This window comes from Sorex fumeus, unplaced genomic scaffold (assembly GCF_029834395.1).
Source record: "Sorex fumeus unplaced genomic scaffold, SorFum_2.1 ptg000047l, whole genome shotgun sequence".
NCBI classification, from domain to species: Eukaryota; Metazoa; Chordata; class Mammalia; order Eulipotyphla; family Soricidae; genus Sorex; species Sorex fumeus.
The window spans coordinates 48,099,432-48,125,093 of record NW_026606104.1 but is presented as its reverse complement, the minus strand read 5'-3'; the positions used below and the strand labels follow the sequence as shown (position 1 = coordinate 48,125,093).

At 46.4% G+C, this 25,662-nt stretch overlaps 2 protein-coding genes across 6 annotated transcripts in view; one reads left to right on the top strand and one right to left on the bottom strand.

The window, feature by feature from the left end:
* S100PBP (S100P binding protein) overlaps nt 1–12,770 on the bottom strand; it is a 36,663-nt gene extending 23,893 nt beyond the window's left edge. For 3 of the 5 annotated variants that reach the window (XR_008793713.1, XM_056123450.1, XM_056123453.1), the window contains exons 1-4: nt 12,698–12,770; nt 7,873–7,993; nt 2,210–2,326; nt 500–1,341 (exon numbers count right to left, since the gene is read on the bottom strand). Coding sequence is in view for 4 of the 5 variants with exons in the window: in XM_056123450.1 (XP_055979425.1) it covers nt 500–1,339 (840 nt within the window). In the remaining variant the exon portion in view is untranslated. The remainder of the gene's footprint in view (nt 1–499; nt 1,342–2,209; nt 2,327–7,872; nt 7,994–12,697) is intronic. The other 2 variants (XM_056123451.1, XM_056123452.1) reach the window with 2 other exon arrangements.
* Nucleotides 12,771–13,020: 250 nt separating this feature from the next.
* The window catches only part of YARS1 (tyrosyl-tRNA synthetase 1), a 30,167-nt gene continuing 17,525 nt past the window's right edge, over nt 13,021–25,662 (top strand). Inside the window, exons 1-4 of the mRNA XM_056123438.1 lie at nt 13,021–13,213; nt 18,617–18,763; nt 19,029–19,204; nt 21,103–21,232. Of these exons, the coding sequence (XP_055979413.1) occupies nt 13,157–13,213; nt 18,617–18,763; nt 19,029–19,204; nt 21,103–21,232 (510 nt within the window). The 5' untranslated portion in view covers nt 13,021–13,156. The remainder of the gene's footprint in view (nt 13,214–18,616; nt 18,764–19,028; nt 19,205–21,102; nt 21,233–25,662) is intronic.

The following is a 25,662-nucleotide window of genomic DNA, read 5'->3' as shown; positions in this document are numbered from 1 at the left end:
AATAGTACAGTGGGTAAGGTGTTTGCATGTGGCTAACTGAGGTTTGATCCCTGGTACCCCATGTGGTCTCCCAAACACTACAAGGAGTGATCCCTGAGCACAGAGCCAGAAGTAAGGCCTGAGCACTGTTTGGTATCGGCAAAAAAATAAACAGAAGATACACTGTTGCTGTCTCAGAGCTGAGACTGACTCTAATATAACATGGCAAACAAAGACTGAAACTTGGGATATAACCTTAAGAAAGACAGTAAAATAACCATTCACAACTACTAAATGAGTAACTTAATATTATGAACCAGTTATAGATACACTTTTTAAAATTAACCAATACTAATGATAAAGTATTACTCCATTTATAGGTGAGAAATGCAAGGGAATAGGCTAAACAGCTTGCCTGGGGTCAGGATTAGAACTCCAATTTATCTAACACAAAAGCTCTACTATACAAATTCTAAATGAAAGTTATTCTTCCTCTTCGCCTTACAGAAAATCCACTTACTTTGTTTGCTGAGCCAGCAACTGAACACCTCATTTCACAACTTGATTTGTGTGCTCCATTTCTCCAGGATGCCCCCATGTGAGGAGTCTCTGAATGGTCCACAATCTGAGAGAATACAGGTGTAGGTTTCTTATTGTCAAGTGTATTTTTATCAGAGACAGTTTGCTGAAAGTTATTGTTTGAAGAAGGGAGCAAGGACCCATCCCAGGCAGCATGACTGGGGCTGATTCTCTCAGATGTAGTGCAAAGTTTGCTCTCATTTGGGCTAAGACCATCTTCTCTCATCTCTTCTCCAAAGGAGGAGGGTTTCTCAATATCTTTGGATGAATCAGTCTTGTCCTTATCAAGCACAGTATCACAAACTGTTGGATCAAATGGCGCAACAACTGTAATTTTTATAAGATTCTTTTCTAGTGCAAAGCGTCTGTTTAATGGTTTAGTAGAAGCTGGTCCATGACCAATTGATGTTATTTGCTGAGGTAGTTTGAAGAGATCAGGAGTCTCATCTACTGGTCCCAAGCTACACACTGAACTTTTCTCTTCGGGAGTATCAAGTAGAATTTGACTCCCTCTTCCTTCCTTCTCAACGTGCCTGCTATCATCTCTAAGCAACCCTCCTGCCCGAGAGTGCTCATTCGATGGGTCATCATCCTTCAAGAGTTCCTGAATCTCCTCCTCTGTGAAACTGAAATGGCCATCATCTTCTTCGCCATCACACAGCTCCAGCAAGGAGTCATCCAATCCATCTTCATCCAAGGAACCCCAAGTAAATGAGGCACTGTCTTTGGGCAAGAGAGAGGTACCAGAAGACTGTTCAGAGGTCACTAGTGAGCACGTCATATCTGGAGAAATAAGGGAGTTTTGCTGAGGAACAGGAAATCCCTTTATGCCAACTCCAATCTGTTCTATAAAATAGTGGTATTCTAAGATTTCAAGTTCGTTTTACTGTGACATATGAAATAATTTTATAATATTAAACCTTACTAAAATCATGGAAATTACAAAAACACTTTTTTTCTATAAAAATGGTAGAAATTAAGATGATAATAATCTGGGTTGGTACAAATATGAGACAACATTCTTACAAACCATTAATAAGACCACAGGTCAAGGGCCAGAGAAATATTAACGGTGAGTGCTGGCCCTATAAGAGCCTGGTCTGGGTTTAATCCCTATCACCCCATACAGACCCCAAACCCCAAGAGTGATCCTTGAGCATAGAGTGAGAAGTAAGCCCTGAGCACTGTCAGGTATGGTTAAAATACCAGGGGGAAAAAAAGTGTAAATCAGAATAATATATTGTAAAGGAATAATTTGGTAATAGCATTAAACCCAGCAATTTTACTTCTGGAAATTGATTCTACAAAAGTACCTGCATAAATGCATATGGATACGTTTTACAAGAATGTTCAAAGCAGCCATTACTGAAAAATAGCCAAATATTAGAGGCAACCTAAATGTTCGTGACCAGAACTACTCAGTAAAATCCCAGGACATTTATGCTATGGGGTAATTATTTTAAAAATCAATAAACTAGATCTTACATATTATTGTAGAATAGCAGCCATAACATACAAACACAATAATATACACTGTGTGAAATGTTTGGATGTTCAGCCTCAATTTACATTAAAAAATACAAACACGTACTACTCTGAAATTCAAAAATAAGGCTTTAATACTAGACAACAAGGATTTTTTTTTCCATACTGTGTGGAGCTGCTGGCGTGATCTCTGCCTTTGCCACGAGACCAAATGGAAAAAGGTTTCAGCTCCTGCTAGCTGTTCCTTTCAGTAGACTTGTCAAAATGATTGACTCCCACCTTCCTGCAGGCACAAAGAAAATTAGAGGATCTTCTCATCACTTTCAACTCTGCTAATTACAAAGTCAACTGTATTATGCTTTAAGGTGCTCCATCTATTAATTTTGATCTTGATTTTATTTTAAATACCACAAAGTTGGATTTTGACTCAAGAACATCAAAGAAAAGCCTTTAGAGGAAAATTATGCAACTAAGGAACTAATTTTGTTCCATCCAACAATCTGTACTTTCTTGAGAATATCATTTGCACTAGTATGATGAACACTGGGGTTTGGGAGTCCAAAGACTTAGAAGGCTTAACTGGTTTTTTCATAGCTGTGATAATCTGAGCAAGTCACTAAACTATTCGGACCGATTTCTTCATTTACAAAATGAGAAAGGAATGCAGAAGAGAGACTAGGTAAAGTCCCTCTTCTTAATGTGAAAGACTCACCAAGAATCTTAAAGTCACATGGCTACACGTATAAAAATCTCAAGTTCAGGACATATATAAAATTCAAAGAAAAGGTCCGGAAGATTTCACCGTTAAACCCTGAAGGTGGATCAAAAAATTAGGAGACTTTCATGACTATAACTTTACATTTCCACTTGAATATTCCATATTACTTATGTAACTAAAACCTAGCTTTTGAAACTGCTAAAAATGGACTTAATGTTATTATTTTCTGGGTAAAGAAGTTATAGAAAACTGCTATTTTACTTTATCACAAGTCAACAACTGAGAAGCTATAAAAAAATTAACAAGTCAGGAGCCAGAGCAATAGGACAGGGGTAGGGCATTTGCCTTCCACACAGGTAGATCGAACCCATGTGGTCCGTAAACTTCTCCAGAAGTGATCTCTGAGTGCAGAGCCTGGAGTAAGTCCTAAGCAGTTCTGTTTTGTTTTGTTTTGTGGCACACACCCAGCAGTGTTCAGGGTCTACCCCCAACTCAGAAGTCAGGGTCACTCCTGACGGTGTTCTGGGGACACTGCAGTGTCAAAGATTGAATGGAGCCTCATCCATGCAAAGCAAATGCTCAGTCCTTTGAACTATCTTACAGGCACTGAAGTGGCTACTTGGAAACGGAAACTTCCTTAATAGCTTTTATTAAGGGGAAATACTGCAAATTTCCCCTCGCATCACTTCCCTCCATACCACACCCAAAATTTTAAGTTTACTTCAGGCACTTGGTGAGGGAGGTTGGGTTGGGGACATACCCAGCAGCACTAGAAGTTACTCCTGATTCTGTGTTCTGGGGCACCAGGAATGCCAGGGTCAAACAGGGTCACATAGAAGTCTGGTTTAATTCCTATACTCTATCCTATGCATTTTAGGCATTCTTTAGAAAACATGGAAACTACTGTTGTAAATGGCACTAAGTTGGATAATATCTCTACAGGATTTCTAAGAAATAAAGATAGTTTCCACCTTTAAGTAAATGTTATCTCAGGGCCTGAGAGATAGCACAGGGGGCAAGGCACTTGCCTCTCATGCAGCCAACTTTAATTTGATCCTCAGCAATGCATATGTACTCAGTGGTCCCTGAGTACAGAGCTAGGATGAAGCCCTGAGCACCAAGGGTGGCCCCAGACCAATAATAAATATATACTCTTGGGCCAGGGGTACACAAAACATACCAGAGCCAGTTTAACACTGGCACTATGTGACTCCATGAAGCATCTCTTAAGTGGAGCCCTAGAAACTGCAAAGAACCTATGTATGGCCCTGGTGGTCCTTGGCATTGAAGGAATTCTGAGTATTGATTTGGGGCCTCCGAAAAGTACAATCTTGCTATACAGACAACACTAAAAGTTAAGATGCATTCATATGAAAAAATTTAAAATGGGGGTGGAAGACTCAAGAAGCTCAAAGGGCTGCACATACAAATTGCCTACAGGCAGCCTAGGTTTGATCGCCACCCAGCACAGTTCCCCAAGCACCAGAAATTTCTTTCTTTCTTTTTTTTTTGCTTTTTGGGTCACACCCGCCGATGCACAGGGGTTACTCCTGGCTCTGCACTCAGGAGTTACTCCTGGCGGTGCTCAGGGGACCATATGGGATGCTGGGAATCGAACCCAGGTTGGCCGCGTACAAGGCAAACGCCCTACCCGCTGTGCTATCGCTCCAGCCCCAGCACCGGCAATTTCTAAAACCAATTTCTAATTTCTCAGAATTTCTTGGAATACACTGAACACTACAGGGTGTGGCTAAAAACAAAAAGAAGGAAAAAGAGAGTAGAGGGATGAAAGATACAACAGAGAAAGTTCATGGTCAACCTTGGTTGAATCCTTGGCACTACATATGGTCCCCCACAAACCGCCAAGAGTGATCCTGAGGACAGAATCAAGAAGCGCTGAGTGCTGCTAGGTGTAGTCCATCCCTAACACCATCCCAAAAGATACAAACAGTAAAATACTAGAGAAAGGGATTTCACATAATTAGACTAGGAAGCTATATAATATACAGATACCACGGTTACTGGAGTTAACATTTTAGGGGCTGGAGAGATAGTACAGCAGTTAAGGTGATTGCCTTAAATATGCTCACCCCCTGAGCACTGCTGCGTGTGACTCAAAAAACAAAAACAATACTCTATTTTATATCTGAAAACTGCTGAAGATAAGTCTTGTGAGTTCTCATCACAAGGAAAACACTATGTGAGATGATATATGTTATCTATACTTATTGTGGTTATCATTTGTATTTCATTCATTATGCTCCATACTTTATTTTTTGGGCCACACCTGGTGGTACTTAGGGCTTATTCCTGGCTCTGTGCTCAGGTCACTCCGTTGCATTTGGGAGACCATATAGGGTGCGGTGCGGGGGATCAAACTCAGGTTGACTGCGTGCATAGCAAGTGCTTTACCAGCTGTACTCTCTCTCCAGCCCCATGATTTACATTTTAATACAAGGTTACATCAATTACAACAATAAAATTAAGTTGGGAAAGAACTTACTATCTTGGAGATAAGATAGGACAGAAATACTACTATAAACCAGGCACTGAGAAACTTTTACTTTGTTTTGTTTGGGGGCCATACCTGGGCAGTGCTCTGGGCTCACTCCTGGCTCTCAGCTCAGGAATCACTCCTGGTGGGATTGGAGGACCATATGTAGTACTGGGGATCAATCTGAGTAAGTCACGTGCCAAAGCAAGTGTCCTTACCTGCTACACTACTGCTAGGGCCCCAGCACTGAGAAAATATTGCATGACTCACCCCTCAACTAATTTAACCCCTAAACAGGCCCTCAACATAACTCTGTAACAAACATTTTCAAGAAATTAAGTTTTCCATTATATTTATTTATTTTGCTTTTGGGGTCACACCTGGCTATGCACAGGGGTTACTCCTGGCTTTGCACTCAGGAATTACTCCTGGCGGTGCTCAGGGGACCATATGGGATGCTGGGAATCAAACCCAGGTTGCCGCGTGCAAGGCAAATGACCTACCCGCTGTGCTATCACTCCAGCCCCTAAGACTTACTATTTGACCCATACTCTGGCAATTATTATAAGAGTTCTGGGCACTAAAACAACTGACTTTACAATGAAAAATTTCTCTGCCCAGTGACTGGATTATTTTATAGGTGAGTTAATTTTCTTAGACAGCAGTAATTAAAAAAATGTTTACTTCTAGAAATTTTTTTTAACAATTTGTGCATTCAAGTTCAAGTTATCACAGGCTCTGGAGTAAAGCAGCTACATTTTCAGAAGCCCTGTCTGAACCACTACTACTATTCTCACCCCTTCTCTTAAAAGAATAAGCCAGGGACTCATTTGACCAAATAAAGAATTTAATAGATTTTCATTCTTGAGAAACTAAGTTTTAAGGCATTAAGTATCTCAAAAAACTCAAAATGCTAGAACAAGGACATAAATGTAGTCTAATTCCAAAGGGAATGCTCTTTACTCTCGTGACAGACTTACTCAAGTAAGAGAAATGGAAGAGTCCTCTACATTCAGCACGTTCTCTAATATGCTAAAATAGAGAGAGCTTTGACTCTTTGGCAGAAATAATTGAAGCCACCTAATTACGCACAAATCTTCCTGTGCCTTCCCATGTGGAATGGAAGAACATGAGAGTATGGTCCTAAGCAGGCCCTAAACAAAGCACACTGCTCCGGTGATGTTTGATTTCACTGCAACTGTGTACACACAAAACCAGTATCTTCTATATCACCACAAGAATCAATTTCTATGCCTTATAACACAGAACGTTCCAATGGGTCTGGCAGCAAAACAAAACTACATACGTGAAATTTGAACTTACAGGCATATCATTCATTCTCTTCACAATTTTGTTCCTCTTCCCCCGCCCATCGCTCCCTCCCCTGCCCCCCATTTGGGGGCCACACCAGCAGAACAGGGACTATCCCTGATTCTGCTCTCAGGATCCCTCGTGGCAGAGCTTGGGGAACCTATGTGGTACCAAGGATTGAATCTGAGTCCTTTTTTGGGGGGCTAGGGTGGGATGGTTAAGCTATTTCCTATAACGCTGTGGTGGTGGTACATAGGATTTGAACTGCAGTTGGCAGGATGCAGGGCAAGTGCTTTAACCTCTAGATTATCTTTCCAACTCCACAACCCTTCCATTTTCAAAAATACTTTTTATTAGATAACTGTTAGCACAAAACCTTCTCTTTCTCTCTTCCCCACTTTCTCTCCAAAATAATACTATTTATTTCACTCAAGTGAAATACTATTTATTTCACTCACAATAACATAACGGAATACCATATGCCTATATATCACGCAGCCCCGACTATCAACCACATTAACCTTGACCCCCTTTCAACCTCCACTACCAAGTTATTTTGAAGCAAATCTGAGGTACACCATTCTATATCATATATAGAATTCCTTATAAAATTTTTGGCCACATTCCAACTATTTCATGTCATTTTTTTTAATTAAAAAAAATTTTGGGTCAAAGAGATGCTACGATACTTTCCTTGCATACAGCTGATTCCAGTTAGATCCCCAGTACAATGAGCATGGCCAGGACTGATCCCTGAGCACAGAGCTAGGAGTAAGCCCTGAGCACAGCTTGGTGTGGCCCCCCCACAAACACACAAATAAACCAACCAAAAGGGACCATCTATTATGACTGGCTGATATGTCTTGAATATTTTAATCTAGAGCCCCACTTTTCTTTGCAATTGAAGAAATTAGTATCACATATAAGAACTGAAATTCCATTTTGAGATCCCTCATTCTTGTCTTGAGACTGAAAGAAAATTTAAAACTACTGCATGTAGTCAGAATTCAGAGTTGGGTCAGAATTAGGCCAGGCCCTATTCTGTGAAGAAGTCAAGAGAAATCTATACACCTATCAGAAAATAGTAACCAGTTTCTTAACCTCTTTTGATAAAGAGAGTTATAAAGGCAATTACAAAAATAATCCACAGGGCCAGAGAAGACAGTACTGCGGGTAGAATGCCTGCCTTGTATATGACAGACCCTGAATCAATTTCCGACAGCCCACATGGTCCCCAAGTACTGCCAGGAGTAAGCCCTGAGTGTGCCAAAAAAACAAGAAGAAATATAAAACCAGCAATACCCACCCAATCACAAATCTTGTAAGCAGAGTTAGAAAAAAGTTGAACTACCCTGATATTTTGCTTTCTTCGATGCACAGATAATAGTCTGAGTCAGTACAACCAGGGAAATTCAATACTTCAAAACCTATGAACAAAAACCAGAAACCATGTTAAAATTTATTATACTGTTCTGATCACTCTACTGTTTAATGTAAGAGATTATTCCCTCTTCCTCCCCCCGCCTAATATATAGAATCTTATTTAAACTTGTACATGGTGACGTATCAGTGTAAAATCTGTCAGATTGTTCCCAGGTTCAAATCCTCACTTTAATAAATGTTACTTTCATTCAGATTCTTTTTATCAGTCAATAGTATGATACATACATATATCATTTAATTATAAGTGGCCGACAGGGACAAGGATGTGCTTCAGTAATAAGAGCACTTGCTTGTTTTTGTGAGGCCCGGGGTTTGATCTCCAGCAACACACACACCCCCCAATAATAAAAACATGTGGGTATAGGGGCTGGAGAGATAGCACAGCAGGTAGGGCGTTTGCCTTGCACGCGGCCAACCCGGGTTCGATTCCCAGCATCCCATATGGTCCCCTGAGCACTGCCAGGAGTAACTCCTGAGTGCAGAGCCAGGAGTAACCCCTGTGCATCGCCAGGTGTGACCCAAAAAGCAAAAACAAAAACAAAAACATGTGGGTATAAGAAATATAAGAATATTTTTTTTGATATTTCCTGAATACTGCTTCTGGTGGTAGGGAGAAGCATGAGTACTTTCAATTCTATCTGCATTAATTTTAACTTTTAAAATGTATCTTAGGAGTCAGAGCTTTAGTACAGTAGGTAGGATCCTGGCTTTGCCGGCAGTTTGCTTTGCAGGCAGTTTGATCCCCAGTATGCCCATATGGTCAACTGAGGAATGCCAGGTGTGATTCCTGAGTGAACAGCCAGGTAAACCCTAAGCATTGCTGGGGTGGCCTCAAAACAAAAACAAAATGTATTTTAGGCCACATACAGTTGGTACTCAAGAACCACGCAGTGTCGGAGATCAAATCTAGCACACAAACCATGTGTTCCAAGCCTTGGAGCCATCTCCAGCCCCTGTAACGTTTTATTTTTTTTTATTTTTTGGGTCATACCCGGCGATGCACAGGGGTTACTCCTGGCTCATGCACTCAGGAATTACTCCTGGCGGTGCTCAGGGGACCATAAGAGATGTTGGGAATCGAACCCAGTCAGCGCATGTAGGCAAACACCCTACCCGCTGTACTACTGCCCCAGCCCCGAATGTTTTATTCTTTTTTTTTTTTTTTAAAAAAGGAGGAAGTGTGGTCCAGACCATAGTAGGGTGCTTGCCTTGTACACAGTCAAGGCAATTTTTAGCAACCCTATAGTCAACCAGCCCAGCCAGGAGTGGTTCCTGAATACAGGACCAGGAATAAGCCTTGTGTCCCACACCCTGCTCCACCAAAAAGAACATGCTGAAATATACTACTTGTGTGTTTGATTTCTACATAACAATATGAACCTCCATCTTCAACACTAGGTGTGGCACTGGTAGTGCCCCAGCACCAAGAGATGTGGCCCCCAAACGAAAAGTTTTGAGACACAAACAGAATAATGGATGTTAAAGCTAAATGGTTTCAAATATCCTCTCCAATAAAAAAGAGAGCTTCTCAGCATCTCATAAGGCAGTTGCTGCAAACTTAAATGACATAAACATAAATTTTTAGCATACTAAAGATACAAAATATAAAGTAAATGGTAATTATAATTACTATATCACCCACCATCATTTCCCTGACCCTTTAGTCAAAGAAAGCGAAGGGTTAGTAGTAAACAGAGTGGCAAATTCCACCTGTTCCCTAGTAAGGTGAATTATGCAGTATGTTTTGTTCTGTTCTAGTTTAATCTATTATTATTCAATAATAATTTCTAAGTTAAAGACCAGGTGGTGGGACCAGAATGATAGTACAGGGGGTAGGGTGTGCCAAGCAGCAGACCCAGGTTTGATTCCCAGCACACCATATAATCCCTGAGTCCTCCTGGAATGATCCCTGAATACAGATCTAAACCAGAAACCCTGAGCACCTCTGGGATGTGGCCCCCAAACAAACAAAAACCAGGTTGTATGGACATCTGAACTACCAAGCAAATTCTGCATATTGTCACTTTTAAGGTTTCTTTTTTTTTTTTCACTTTTAAGTATTTTGTTATTGTGTTCTTGGACCATACCAGTGATCAGGGGTGACTTTTAGCACTGGGGGACTATATGGTACCAGGGATCAAGCCCAGTTCCTGCACGCAAAGCATGTCTTCTTGCCCATGTCCTCAGCTCCCAAAGTATCTTGATATAGAAGAACTAAAATCCAGACTTCAGTAAATTTGAATCTCAAAATAGAGATGAGAATACTCATCTGGAAAAAAGGACTAATCATCACTGACTTTAAACAAGGTTATCATGGGACACAATTAAAAGGATATTACTGGAAGTACTCTAAACCTAAAACCCAATAATACAATGTTGGTATTTAATGTATTTTCTTTTTGTTGTTGTTCTGGGTCAAGCCCAGTAGTGCTCAGTGGTTGCTCCTGGTGGTGCTGGGAGACCAATGGGATGAAGAGGATCAAACACTGGTTAGCCCTGTGTAAGGCAAGTGCCTTACCCACTTGATTGTCTTTCCAGCCCCAATTGACAGTTACCATATTTTCAAGGGGAAGATACCACAGGTACAACTGAAGTTCGAAAGAGCTGGGACACAGGATGTTCAGTGTTAGAATACATACTTCTTGATACGAGGCCCTGGGTGCCATTATGGAGAGACAAAAACATAGTAATAATAATTCTAAGGCAGTCTGTTAGTATCTCTATGAATGCCTTTCTAACATCTCATTGGTTTTTCTTGCCACTTGCGGTGTACTTAATCTTTGTCTAAAACAGGAAGACCTTATTTAAAATTAAAAAATAATAATAATTTGCTGGGGGTATAGGGAATGCTCCGGAACCTGGAGTCCCTTGATGTCAATCAGGCTCTCGGTTCAAATGACAAGTGCCTGAAGAGCCCGTGCTCCTTGAACTGGGGGTATCAGCCTCTGTGATGCTGGGGGCGGGGGCTCCAGGGTGACCCCGGTGATGCCCAGGTCATGCTGGCATGAGAGGCAAGCACCTTAACCCCTGCACTGTCTCTCCTGCCAGAGGCTCGCTATTTCTAAGAGAAAGATACCCCCCCACTCCAAGTCTATCTTAGCTCCTCAGCGCCCCATCCCTTCTGTGACCCTATTCTGTCCTTCCATGTCTCCCTCACCTGTCCACCCCCTCCTTCACACTTCAGTTCACCGCCCCCTCGCTGTTCTCTAACCTCCTAGTTGCAACCTCAGAAACTGGTTCCCTTTCTATTTTTAATCTGCCTAAGAAAACCCATTGCCTCGGCAGCGGCGCGCAAAGCCTTTATTTTTATTCAGGCCACTGAAACCGCAACACCAGATACAAGCCCACAGCCCTCTTTCGGGGCCAACGGGGAGAGAGCATCACCCGTCCGCACGCGCAAGGACCAAGATCATTTTCGATGGACGGGGCTTCCCGCGCGCTGGCCACTCACTTCCAGCCTCCCCCCACACCCAACACACACGCGAGGCTCGCACGCGGCGGCAAAGGGGCGCGCGCCCGGGCGGCTTTCCCGCGCCCTGCAAGGGGCATCGCCGTCGGAGCGCAGGCAGAGGGCACTGACGACGACGACGTCGCCGAGAAACGTGCAACTCCCTCCGAGGTTCCGGGAAACGAGGTCGGAAAGAAAAGGCCCCGAGGGCTGGAAATCTCCCTGCACGGGGCAACACCTCACCGATGCTCAGGGGGCCAGGCCTCGCCTCCCCCCAGGCCCGGGGAACCAAACCTTAGTAAGCGGCAGCAACAGGTTTTTCCTCTTTGTAAAAAAAAAAAAAAAAAAAGAAAGAAAGAAAAAAAAAGAGGCGGGGTGGGCGGGAGGAGGGGGGATGGTTCTTCCCGATAAGATTTAGACAGGTCTGCCCAACCTTGGGGGAGGGGGGAGGAGGGGCAGGGGGCTGCCAAAAATGCACAGGAGACTGGAGGCCGGATCGGGGCGGCCGGGTCTCGCCCCGGCTCACGCCGCGATGCCCCCCGCCAGCGCCGGCGGCGCCCCCAGCCTGCGCGCCCGAGACCCCGCGCCCGGGGGCACCGTCGGGCCTCCCCCGGCCCGCTCCGAGAGCCGCCCCCGCAGGCCTGCGCACTCCCTCCCCCCGCCCCGAAAACGCCCCCGACTCCCGCCTCCCCGCCAAGGGCGGGAGCGGCGCGGGCGGCCTCCTGCCCCTCCCCCCCGGCGGGGGCACCTAAAACGCCGCCCCCCGGCGGGTCCGTCGGAGCCGCTCGGCCCCGAGGGTCTCTCCGCAGCTGCCCCCCCCGCGGGCCCCGCTCCCCCGGAGTGGGGGAGGGGGGTGGGCCTCTCCCCTCCCCGCCCGCCAGTCGCAGCGCGGAATCCGCGAGCTTCTCGCGGGCAACACCCCAGCCCCCACGGCGGGGCCCGGGACGGGGCGGCCCCCCCACGCCGGCAACACCCCGCCCCGCCCCCACGGAGACCCGCTCTCCCGGCCGGGATGAGGGGCGTCTAGCGCCCGCCGACGTGGAGGTGGGGGCAGGGACACTCCCCCTCTCCGCCGCCATCACCCCAGAAACCAGAACGAGCCCTTCTCCCCGCGGGGCGAGGGCGTCTCAAGCCCGCCACGGGGCGGACGGCGTGCGCGGGCCCCTCGGAGAAGCAACAGGCGCCCCCACCCGCCTCCCGGCCCTGCAACGCTGAACCCCTCGTCGCTCCCGCTTTTCACCTCCGAAAGCCGGGCCGAAGCCTGGGCGAACGACTGTGCCTCACTCCGCCCCCTGCGCCATTTTATCGCCCCCTCCCCGACCTCCCCCACCCCGAGAGAGAGCCGGGCCAGCACTGGGGGGGGCGGGCCGACGGGCGGTGATTGGCAGGAAACCGTCCCGCCTCTCGGAGGGCTGCGCCCCGCGCCGGCGCCCCGGCCCCGCCCACTCGCCCCGCCCACCCCGCCCCTCGCCCCGCCCCTGCTCCGCCTCATCGACCCGCTCGGTCCTCCGCTGCTCCTTCCTGGTCCCCCGCCACTAGCGGGCCGGGAAGAGGCCCAGGCAGAGCTAGCCGAGCGACGAGCCCAGCTGACGCAACCCTCGCGGACCCGCGTGACAGTTCCCGGCTGGCGGCGGCGGCGACTGAGGAGGGGGCGCGGGGCCCCGAGCAGAGCACGGGAGGCCGTGACGACGACGGAGCCATGGGGGACGCCCTGAGTCCTGAAGAGAAGCTGCATCTTATCACGCGGAACCTACAGGTCGGGCCTTGGGTGGCCTCGGAGGTGGAAACGTGCCGTTGGGGTACCGGGGGTGGCCCCGAGCCCAGTGATCCTGAGCCCGGACACCTGGGACTCGGTGCGGGGACAGCTCTGAGGGGCAGCAGCCCTCGCGAGCCGTGGCAGCGGTGATCTGGGTGCTTCGGAGACCGCAGTGGGCCGCCCTGGCTCCTCGCACCCGTTCTCTTTGCGCCGTGCTAGGCTTTGGATGCAAGGTCCCCACCCACCACTCCCCAGTGTGCCGGGCGCTGGGGACTCATCGGGGTCCAGCACCCTCGCGGCTTTTCTGGAGCGATCTTTTAAAAATGACCCCCCAGTCCACGAACCACCGTGAGAGCTCGTCCCGGAAGGGGCTATCGGTGGAGCTTTGGGAAGGAATTCGGGGACAGGGCTGGGCCAGTGACCTCTAAAGCGTGCCTTGTTGAACGCTGAGTCCTCTCTACTCCGAAAGTCCCCCAGCTCTGGGGGCAAGATCTGCCAGAAAGCGAATCAGGGGAAGGTTTGGGGGATGTTGGGGAGGGAAGGCAGTTTAGTGAAAAGAACCCGGCTCAGGACCCAGAACAGGGCCCAGAGAGATCAGAACAGCAGATCGGGCTTGCATGCACCAGCCCGGGTTCGATCCCCGGCATTCCTCTGGTCCCCTGAGCATCGCCAGGCGTGGCCCCAAAGCCAAAAGACCGAGAGCAGAGCAAGTATGGAATTTCGAGAAGGCTAATTTGGCAGAAATAGAGTGCAGATCAAGTACTTAATACATATTGGTCGTTCCCTTGTGGCATTATTGGAGATCCTGATCATTTTATTTAAGTAACAATTCCCACTGCCTCTCTGCTCTCCTGGATCCTTTATTGTTGTTTCTTCATAGAATTTACAACCATCAAAAGGTGCTATATGTTTGATTGACTTATTTCAGGAAGAGAAGGCAGGGGCCAGATTACGAGCGTCTTACAAGGTGGTATTTTAAATTGGGTGAGCAGTTGAAGAGCAGGATAGGTTGGTTGGGTCACCATAAAAATCCATCCTTCTAAAATGTATAGTTCAGGGGCTGGAGTGATAGCACAGCGGGTAGGGCATTTGCCTTGCACGTGGCTGACCCGGGTTCGATTCCCAACGTCCCTGAGCACCGCCAGGAGTGATTCCTGAATGCAAAGCCAGGAGTAACCCCTGTGCATTGCCGGGTGTGACCCAAAAAGCAAAAAAAAAGTATAGTTCAGAGGGCCAGGGAGATAGTACAGCAGGTAAGGCGCTTGCGTTGAATGCAGCTCATTCAGGTAGAATCCCTGACATTCCATATGGTCCTCTGAGCCCATTGGGAGTCATCTTTGAGCTCAGAGCCAGGTAGTTAGCCCAGAGCACTGCCAGATGTGCTCCCTTTACCCCAAAAAGTACAATACAGGAAGTAAGGTACTTGCCTTCACATTGAAGCTGATCTGGGTTCAGCCCCTTCACAGTTCTAGAATTGCCAGATCTCTCCCTGAGCACCAAGCCAGGAATATGGTCACAGAGTCCACCAGGAGTGATTCCTGAGTACAAAGCCAAGAGTAACCTCTGAACATTGCTTGGTGTGGCCCAGAAACCAAAACAAAACCTAAATGGAATATGAAACCCGCATATGATATGTGACATTCTGTGTTTGACTTTAACTTGGCATAATATTTCCAAGGTAGTTTTACCTATTAGAACTGCTTTCCTTTTTTATGACCAAGTAGTATTTATCATTTTGTTTATCCATTTACTATGAGCATTTGGGTCATTCCCACTTTCAGTTTGATCCTAAACAGGGATAGTACAGATAGTACGGTGCTAGAGATAGTACAGTGGGTAGGTTGCTTTCCTTGATGCTGACCTGGGTTCAATGCCCGGCACCACATATGGTAGCCAGGAGTGATCCCGAGTGCAGAGCCAGGAGTAAGCCCTAAGCACAGTCAAGTGTGGCCCTAAAACAACAACAAAAACCAATTTTATCTTAACCAGAGATTTTTGGGGTTGTTTCCTTTCTGTTTTTTGGGTTTTTTTGGATGGCCCGGGGATGTTTGTTTCGGAGCCACACCCATTGGTGCTCAAGGAGTACTCTTGACTCCACATTCAGGAATCACTCCTGGAGGACATGAGGGACATTTGGGATGCCAGGGATCAAACCCTAGTCAGCCATATGCAAGGCCAACCCCTTATCTGCTGGACTATCTCTCCATCCCTTAAAAAGAGATTCTTACATGGCTTCTTCTTAGCCAGATCTTTTGTTTCCTAGTCACTCTCCTTAAAATAGTGCCTTGGGGACAAAGGTTATACAAAGCTAATGACTTTGACTCAGATTTTATTTTAGCTTTTGCTTTTTGGACCATGCTTGACTGTGCTCAGGGATCGTTCCTGGTGCTGCTCAGGGGACCACAGGTGGTGCTAGGGATCATTGGCCATGTGCAAGGCAAGCGCCTTAGCCACCATACTGTTTCTTCAGATTTTTTGTGTCACACCTGGCTATGCACAGGGGTTACTCCTGGCTCTGCACTCAGGACTTATTCATGGCGGTGCTCAGGGGACCATATGGGTCGCTGGGAATCGAACCCACGTCGGCCGTGTGCAAGGCAAATGCCCTACCCGCTGTGCTATCTCTCCAACTCCTCTTCAGATTTTAAAGGCAAAGTTGTGGTCCTTTCCTTGAATGGCAAGAATTTGCCAAATGTTCAGACTGGGACTTAATGGATGCAGGATCAAGCTTCCAAATAACTTGGAGCACAGAATTTAAGTTCTACTAGTAGTCTTTTGTCCATCATGATTCCCAGCAGCCTACTCAAGCCATCACTTCACTTAAAAATACTAAATTGGGGGCCGGAATGATAGTACAGTGGTAGGGTGTTTGCCTTGCATGTAGCCAACCCGGGTTCTACCCCTGTCATCTCATATGGTCCCCTGAGTACCACCAGGAGTAATTCCTGAGTCCAGAGCCAGGAGTAACCCCTGAGCATCACCAGGTGTGACCCCCCCCCCAAAAAAAACACATAAAAAATAAAAATAATAAAATCTGTTTGATCCACAGTATACTGCCCTATTAAGACTTCTTCAGTATTATTTTAGGGCAGAAAGAAGTCATTAAAAAATTTAAACAGGCCAGGGATTTGGCTCAGTAAAATTACCTTACACACATAAGACCTAGCTTAATCCCAGCACCAAACACACAGATTTAAATAGGTAGAGTAATCCAATGTGGTGTAGGTTTCAGTATGACTACTCCTCATTCCTCTACCCCACTTCCCAAAATTCAAAAGAGGTTTGATTGATGAGATCCGATCAAAAAGAGGCTGGAAGCTCCAATGAAAGATGTCCTAAGCAGAAGTCCCTGTATATACATTTTTAAAATCCTGTTTAGTCCACACTGAGCATAGCACTCAATTCACACAATCAAGGATTCACACACAGTATATGATTCAAGTTCTGATGAAATAGCTTTATTAGCGCTTAAATAGTAACAACATGCCTCACCATGGAGACCCGCTCAAGCAAATTACTGGGCCCGCTCAAGCAAATCGATGAACAACGGGAGGACAGTGACTATGACAGTGACAGTGCTTTAATCAGGAACCGCCTGCAGTACTCACTGTCAGAGTCCAGGTTAACCGAAGTCCAAGTCAGGGGCATACATGAGAGATACTTCTGGTGGCTTGGCTCACATTGGCCCTCTTGGCTTCTGTGGTTTCAGTCACTGCCTGGGTCAGAGGGATGATCAGGTTGGACTCCAGAATGTTCCCAAGATGCTAGAATGCTCATGAGTGCCGAGACATGGAGAGGCGGGCAGTGTCTGTCTGAGGTCCCAATGTTGCTGTTATACACACTTTGGGCAGACTCTTCACCTTTGGTAGGGGTGGGGGTGGGGGTCCCAGGGCTATTAGCTGCCATTCCAGACTCCTCAATGGGGTCTTTCTTTTTTGCTTTTTGGGTCACACCCAGCAATGCACAGGGGTTACTCCTGGCTCATGCACTCAGGAATTACTCCTGGCCAAGCTTGGGGGACCATATGGGACGCTTGGAATTGAACCCGGGTCGGGACACATGCAAGGCAAATGCCCTACCTGCTGTGCTATCACTCCAGCCCCAACAGGGCCTTTCTTGATTGGCTAACTTCTGGACCTAGGTGTCCTCATCTTGTTCTAGCTTCCGGATTGGTTTCTACCCCAGGGATGTCCTTTCCCTTGCCTCAGTTGCCAGGTGGATGTCCATCGGTTGGTGCTCTGGAAACCATGTGGTGATCACAGTTGAACCAGGGCAGCTGCATACAGGGCAGGGCCTTTACCCCTGTGTTATGTCTTCGGCCCCTAGGACCTAGGACTCGAAAGCAAAAGCAATTGCCTAGACTTATTAGGCTACTACAGTAATCCATACATAGACTTGTTGGGCTACAACAGTAATCCTGGTGTGATCACCTGGGGACTTAGGCTGGAGTGGAGGTAGAGAGGTGGAGACAAGTAGGCCCTCAGTTGTTTCTGAGTAAATTACTCCACCAAGTGAATGTTAATTCCATTTACTGAACTAAAGGTACAATGATAGTGAAACAGATGGTTGGGGGGTAAGATTAAAAGAAAAAAAGTTGAGGGGCTGGAGCGATGGCACAGCAGGTAGGGCGTTTGTTTGCCTTGCACGCAGCCAACTCGGGTTCGATTCCCAGCATCCCATATGGTCCCCTAAGCACTGCCAGGAATAATACCTGAACCTGAGTGCATGAGCCAGGAGTAACCCCTATGCATTGCCCGGTGTGACACCCCCCTCCAAAAAAAAAAGATCTTCTTTAGAAATAAAAAGAAAATATTTCTTAGGGGCTGGAGTGATAACACAGCAGATAGGACATTTGCCTTTCATGCGGCCGACCCGGGTTCGATTCCCAGCATCCCATATGGTCCCCCAAGAACTGCCAGGAATAATTCCTGCGTGCGGAGCCAGGAGTAACCCCTGAGCATTGCTGAGTGTGACCCAAAAAGCAAAAAAAAAAAGAAAAAAAAACAGGGTGGAGGGAGGGAGCATCCCGGGTTTGGTCTCAGGCACCACTGGGAGTGTCCCAAGCACTGCACAGGAAGTAGCCCTGAGCACCACTAGATATAGCCCCAAAACAATAAAAGGGGGGGGATGGAAGGAAGGAGGGAGGGAAGGAGTATACTTAGCTGTGAAGCTGCCTCTCAGGATGTGGCCCACTCCTCTGACTAGCGTCATTTCACTGGAGTGGTGTGAGGGGCACTGCCCGCTTAGGCTGGCTCTCACTCACCAGTGAGAGTGCCACAGGACCTCCCTGCCAACTCTGAGCCTGGCCCCCAGAGACAGACACCTTTGTTTTCCTTGTCTCAGGGACAAGGATGAGCAAGTGGGGGCATCGGCATTAAACCAGCTCTTCTGCTTCCATAACAGGAGGTTCTCGGAGAAGAGAAGCTGAAGGAGATCCTGAAGGAGCGGGAACTAAAAATTTACTGGGGAACAGCAACCACAGGGAAGCCTCATGTGGCTTACTTCGTGCCTATGTCCAAGATTGCAGACTTCCTGAAAGCAGGATGTGAGGTAAGAACTGTATGTAAACTGGGGCCAGAGAGATGGGACAGGGCTTAAGCCTTGTACCCAGCTGACCCCGGTTCTATCCCTGACACTGCATATGGTCCCCCGAGTACTGCCAGGACTGACCTCCTGAGCACAGAACTAGGAGTAAGTAAGCCCTGATCACAGCCAGATGTGGCCCCCAAATCCTCAGTCAATAAATAAAAGGGGAGAGCAAAGAGGTGGTGGAGGTACTTGAACAAATTGTGTTTTGGTAAATTATCTGATACAGGTCACGATTCTGTTTGCGGACCTTCATGCCTACCTGGATAACATGAAAGCCCCATGGGAACTTCTAGAGCTCCGAACCAGCTACTATGAGAATGTGATCAAGGCAATGCTGGAGAGCATCGGTGTGCCCTTGGAGAAGCTGAAGTTTATCAAAGGCACTGATTACCAGCTCAGCAAGTAAGTGCGCCATACACAGGCTCTGTGCAGTGCTCCACCGTCTAGCTAATAACACACCTGTGGAGTCTTCAAATTGGATTGGAAGCTTTTGCCCTACCTGATAAGAACCATTAAGATGTTTATAATTGTTGTCCTTTTAATCCTTCTCTCAAATGTGTTAGGAAGAAAATGTGTCGAGCACTGTCCTGGGAGATACAAATGTAGCCATAACAAAAGTCCTGACTTTGCAGAGTCTCCTAATGAACATTCCCGCCCCGCCCCCCTCCCCATTCTTGTAATCTCAGCACATAATGATAAGAGAAATGTGTCCAAAAAGTCTCATTCTTTCTTATCTAGTGATATTTTTTCTCTTGATGCCAGGGAACAGACCCAGGCAGCACACATTCTTCCACTGAGCAATATCCATGGCCCAACCCTTAAACGTTTATAGCTTCTTCACTTAGTGTTATTCATATTTGTAAAGTTAGCATAGCCATAATTTTGTATCCTAAGGTTTTTTTGTTTGTTTTGGAAACACACACGAAGTTACTTGGTTTGTTTCTGGCTTAGTGCTCAGGAGTCACTTCGTGTGGTGCTCAGGAAACCATGAGGTGCTGGGAATTGAACCCAGGCCGCCTGCATGCAAAGCATGTGCTCCAGTCTAGTGAACTATCTCTCTGGCTCCTGTCCTAATTCTTTGTTGTTGTTGTTGTTGGTGGTGGTGGTGGTGGTGGTTTAGTTTGGGGCCATACCCAGCAGTGCTCAGGGGTTAGTCCTGGTTCTACACTCAGGAATTACCCCTGGTGGTGCTCAGGGGACCATATGGGATCCCGGCAATTGAACTCGGGTCAACCCTGTGCAAGGCAAGTGCCCTGCCTGTTATCCTATAGCTCTGGGCCCTGTCCTAATTATTTTTTAACTTACTCCTTTATAAGTAATTCCTCCATGCTGCTTCATAGTTTCTGCATTTTTTAATTTTTTGTAAGTGTCTGAGAAAGATAGTACAGGAGGCAGGGTACTTGTTTCTTTGCAGCAGACCTCCTCTTCAACCTCTGGTATTACATATTCACCTCCTGAGCACCACCAAGGGTCACTACTAAATATAAAGCCAATAATAGCCCCAAAGCACTGCTGAATGTGACCCAAGACTAGAAAAAGATACAACTCTCTCAGATAGGCCATATATTGGGCAGAGAGTCATCTCTCCGATTCCCTCAACAACATTTTTAGCTTATCACTGTTTTACCCAATTTATTTCACAGATAAGGAAATAAGGAAATAGATTCAGATTTAAGATTGGGGGTATAACTCAGTGGCAGAGCACTTAACTTGCTTATGTCAGACCTTGATTTCATTCCCAGCACTGCAAAAAAAAAAAACAAAAAACAACCTGGGGCTGGAGCAGTAGTACAGCAGGTAAGGCACTTGCCTTGCCCATGATCAACCTGGTTAAGTCCCCAGCACCATGTATGGTCCCCTGACCACTACCAGGAGTGACTCCCCTTCAGTGCAGTCAGGAGTGAGCCCTGAGCACCATCACGCATATCCCCAAAAGCAAAACAAATCAACCAAATACTAGGAAAGTGAACCCAACATACTTTGAGATTAAACTGAGGCCTAGACCCAGTTTGGGGGAGGGGAGAGGGTGGGAGCTGGAGGAGGGGAGGAAGTTGTTGGTTTGAGGGGGTTGTTTTGTGTTTTAAGAGGTTGCCTTTTTTGGTTTTGGGTTGTGGCCACACTAGGCAGCTCAGGGGCTACTCCTGGGTCAGTGTGTGAAGTTCATTCCCAGCAGTACTAGGAGACTGTGGGGTGTCAGGGGTTGAACCCAGGTCTCCTGAATGCAGAGCGCATGTGCTCAGCCCGAGCCATCTCCTCACATGCACCCAGTCTTACAGCCACTCACCTTGTTTCCTCTCCAGAGAATACACGCTAGATGTGTACAGACTCTCCTCTGTGGTCACGCAACACGATGCCAAGAAAGCTGGAGCTGAAGTGGTCAAGCAAGTGGAGCACCCTCTGCTGAGTGGTCTGCTGTACCCCGGCCTCCAGGTACCCCAGAGGGACGGACTGGGTAGCTTCCCGGGGGACCTTTTCTGCTCTGATTCTCCCTACTGGCCACAAGCCTCTCACAACACTGGTTAATGAATATATCTGGGGCCAGAGAGATAATTAGGACACTGGCCTTGCATGTGGACAACTAGGTTCAATCCCTGATACCTCATTGGTCCTCTGAGCGTTGCCAGGAGGGACCTGGCAACGGTCAGAGCATAACTGGGTGTGGCCTGGTCCCTAACCTCCTCTCCCTCCCCTAAAAAATCAAATAAATAAACTGATGTGTCTGCTGTTCCTTCTCCGTGCTGTAGGCCTCCCTTTCTGTCTAACTCCTCTCCCTCATCTACTTCCTAAACCTTCTTTGACTTTTTTAGTTCTAAGTCCGTACTCTTCTTTTTCCACAGGTGAGGTGTTCAGGGCTAACTCCTGACTTTCTTCTCAGGGATTACTCTTGACAGGGCTCAGCAGCCACATGGGGTGCTGGGAATTAAACCTGGGTAGGCCACATACAAGGCAAGTGCCTTACCTGCTGTATTCTCCCTTCAGGCCCCTGCCTTTATGTTCTTTAAGACAGTCTCATCTCACACATCTTCATTTTTTTGGTTGGTTTGGGGACCACTCCAAGCAGTGCTAAGAGGCTACTCTCAGCTGGCTGCTTTGGGGGGATCACTATGATGTGCCCATTGAACTCTCCAGCCTCAACACATCTTTCTTTTTTTATATTAATCACAATGTCTTGGTTAAAACTTAATTTTAAATTTTAGGGGGCTGGAGAGATAGTACAGCGGGTAGGATGCTTATCTTGCATGCAGCCTACCCAGGTTCAATCCTCAACATCCATTATGGTCCCCCAAGCTTACCAGGAGTGATTCCTGAGTACCGAGCCAGGAGTAAGCCCTGAGCAATGAAAACCGAACAAATAAACTTTAATTTCAGAGCAATATATGAAAATTAATTTTAGGCATGAGCTTGTTCTCCAACACATCATGTCTTGTGTGTATGTGTTTGAGTAAAGAAGGTAAAGCACAGACATGGAGTATGTTGATGACCCAAACAAAAAGTTCCTTGGGATAGTTCTAGATTCTTTTTTTTGTTTTTTGCTTTTTTTTTTTTTTTGGTCACACCCAATGATGCACAGGGGTTACTCCTGGCTCTGCACTCAGGAATTACTCCTGGCGGTGCTCAGGGTACCATATGGGATGCTGGGAATCGAACCTAGGTCAACCACATGCAAGGCAAATGCCCTACCCGCTGTGCTATTGCTCTAGCCGCCAGTTCTAGATTCTTATTGCTTCCTCATCTTTTTCTTCTTTTCCTTCCTCCTTTTACTCCTATATAATCAGATACTAAATTCTATCAATTTTACTTTTAAATTTTTTTTTCTACTTGCATATATTTAATCAGCATAAAACAGACCACAGACTCAGACAGCCACACCATTTAGGGAGTAATATGAAATAGGAGCATATACAAATGTGAAAAGCCACCACATTTCTTATCATCATTGCTATCAGCATTCAATCACATCATTTATGGTGGCACAGATTTATAAAAGATATCTAAAACTGGTAATCCAGTCTTAGTTGGGGTTTTCTCTTAAGATTGTGAAAAGGGGGAACTAGTTTTGAGTTAAAGAGTATTTCAGGATAATACGCTGATTACATACTTAAAAGGTCAGTGATCCCAAATCTATAAACAGCTAATTAGAATATGACATATTAGAGGTAACTTTTAAGCCTATAGGTCCACATTTTTAAAAAGCGCCCTTGTTTCTTTAAAGTACTATAAATGATTCCTGAAAGTCTTTTGTAGACAAGGTATATTCAGTCCAACAACTTAGAAATGGGGAGGTGAGTATTCTTAGTCTAATTTCAAGTTAAAAATCAAACTACGTCACAAAAATGTTAACGGTCAAGGGAAAGGTGTTTGATCATTATATGACCGAGACTTAAACCTGAAAGCTTTGTAACTTTTCCCCACAGTGATTCAATAAATAAATATAAGAAGAAAAAAAATGTTATAGTCACAGGTAACATCATCATCTCCTTAATAGGATAGCTCCTAGAGCATCCTGTCACCCTCCTTTTTGACTTTCATTTACATATACATTTCTTCTAACAAAGAAAAAAATAAAGAAATCCAAAGTCACCATTTGGACAGCACCGAGTCATAGTAGCTTTGGCATCTGAGGTTACAAAGTCATTTTCATTACAAATTATTTTCTTCATCCTGGGTCTAGGCGACGTAAGACAGGAAGAATAAGATTCCAAAAGGCAGAGGACTGAATTATGAAGTATCCAGATGGGTGTGTGTGAGCAGGCTGCAGCGTGGCCTTCTGCTGGGCCTCTATGGTCGCGGAAGTTCTTATTAAGCAGGGTCTCGAGAGAGTGATTCTAGGACGATTTGTTGAAGATCGGTTCTGCATTAGTAATTTTCTTTTCTCTTTGCCCAATTCTGCCAAGATTGCAACTCTATTTTTGTTTTGAATATCTTGACCTGGTAGGTTTGCCGATATCCTCCTGTTTTCTGTCTCCTCTAAGTTCGGTAACAACTCTGGGGCTGGAGCAATAGCACAGCGGGTAGGGCGTTTGCCTTGCACGCGCCCGACCCGGGTTCGATTCCCAGCATCCCATATGTTCCCCTGAGCACCGCCAGGGATAATTCCTGAGTGCAGAGCCAGGAGTAACCCCTGTACATCGACGGGTGTGACCCAAAAAAGCAAAAACACAAAAAATATTTCCTAAGGTTAGGGTCCAGAGCAATAGTACAGCAGGGAGGGGCAGGGAGGGCATTTGCCTTGCACGCAGTCAACCCGGGATCAATCCCCAGCATCTCACATGATCGCCTGAGCACCACCAGAAGTAATTCCTGAGTGCAGGGCCAAGAATAACCCCTGAGCATAGCAGGGTGTGACCCCCCCGCCCCGAAAAAAAAGCTGAGGACTAGAACTATATAGCTCAACAGTCTGAGTGCTTGCTTTGCGTGTAGGTGGACTGGATTCAGTCCCCAGCACCGCATGGTCCCCCACCCCTAGGTTACCAGGAGCAACCCACATGCACCCGTGGGTGTGGTCCAGAAACCGAATAAAAAGGTTCTCGGTTTTTTCTTGCTTTCCATCCCCACAGACCCGATTCGTCATAATTTTCCACCTTCTCTCTGTTTTCTTCCACTCCCCCACATTGGCCTCACCCCATTCTCTACTGTCTTAGTGGTGACATTCTCCTTCAGCCCAGGTCGAGATTCTCCCCTCACCATCACTCACTGGCACCCTTGGGTGGCATCCGAGTTTAGCTTCTTTTCTAACCACATCACCTAACCGCAGTCCACATCCCTCTTAAATTTGCTTTACAGACACAGTCACTTATGATTTCCCCAGTACAGCACACCTCTTTGCCTTTTCACATTGTTTCCTCTGTATGGTAAGGGCGGAAAAAAATTCTATAGATTCTTCAGAACCAAACTCAGCCCACGTTCTAATTCTAGGAAGCTTCACTGCCAAGTGTCTAAGCAGAACTAGTCATTTAACCACTTGTTCCTTAAAGGAACATGTAGGTTTGTCCTTAGCACCATGAATTGAAGTTACCTATTTATGTCTCTCTTATTTATTTATTTATTTATTTATTTATTTATTGCTTTTTGGGTCACACCCGGCTTTGCACAGGGGTTACTCCTGCCTCATGCACTCAGGAATTACTCCTGGCGGTGCTCGGGGGACCATATGGGATGCTGGGATTCGAACCCAGGTCGGCCGCGTGCAAGGCAAACGCCCTACCCGCTGTGCTATCGCTCCAGCCCCAATGTCTCTCTTTTTAAAGCAATAAAAACATTTTTTAAAATTATTATGTGGGGCTTTCTGGTGGTGCTTGAGGACCATTGAGGCCACACCTCGCAGAGCCTGGCAGGAGGGCCATGTGCTGCTGGAGATCAGGCGAAGGCCTCACGCAGTGCTCACCCACTGCTCTGAGCGAGTTGCCTTCCCAGCTACTACATGTCGCTTTTTCTTTTTCTTTCTTTTTTTTTTGGGGGGGGGGGTCATACCCGGCGATGCACAGGGGTTACTCCTGGATCTGCACTCAGAAATTATTCCTGGTGGTGCTTGGGGAACCATATGGGATCCTGGGAATTGAACCCTGGTTGGCCGATTGCAAGGCAAACACCCTACCTGCTGTGCTATCGCTCCAGCCCCACATGTCGCTTTTTCATCAACTGGGTAGTTGGCTGCTTGAAGGCAGAGTCTGGCTCAAAATCATCTCCACATCCACATGGCCGGCTCTAGGTCTGTAGATAGTGAATGATAGTGAAAGTCTGTGTACGACTTCAGACTTTCTTGCCTTTCTCTCAGCTCTCATAGGTTCATTTTGCCAGTCTGACATTTGTTATTCAGTAGGTACCTTTAATATGAGTAGCTTGTTGTTTTCTTTCCTCCT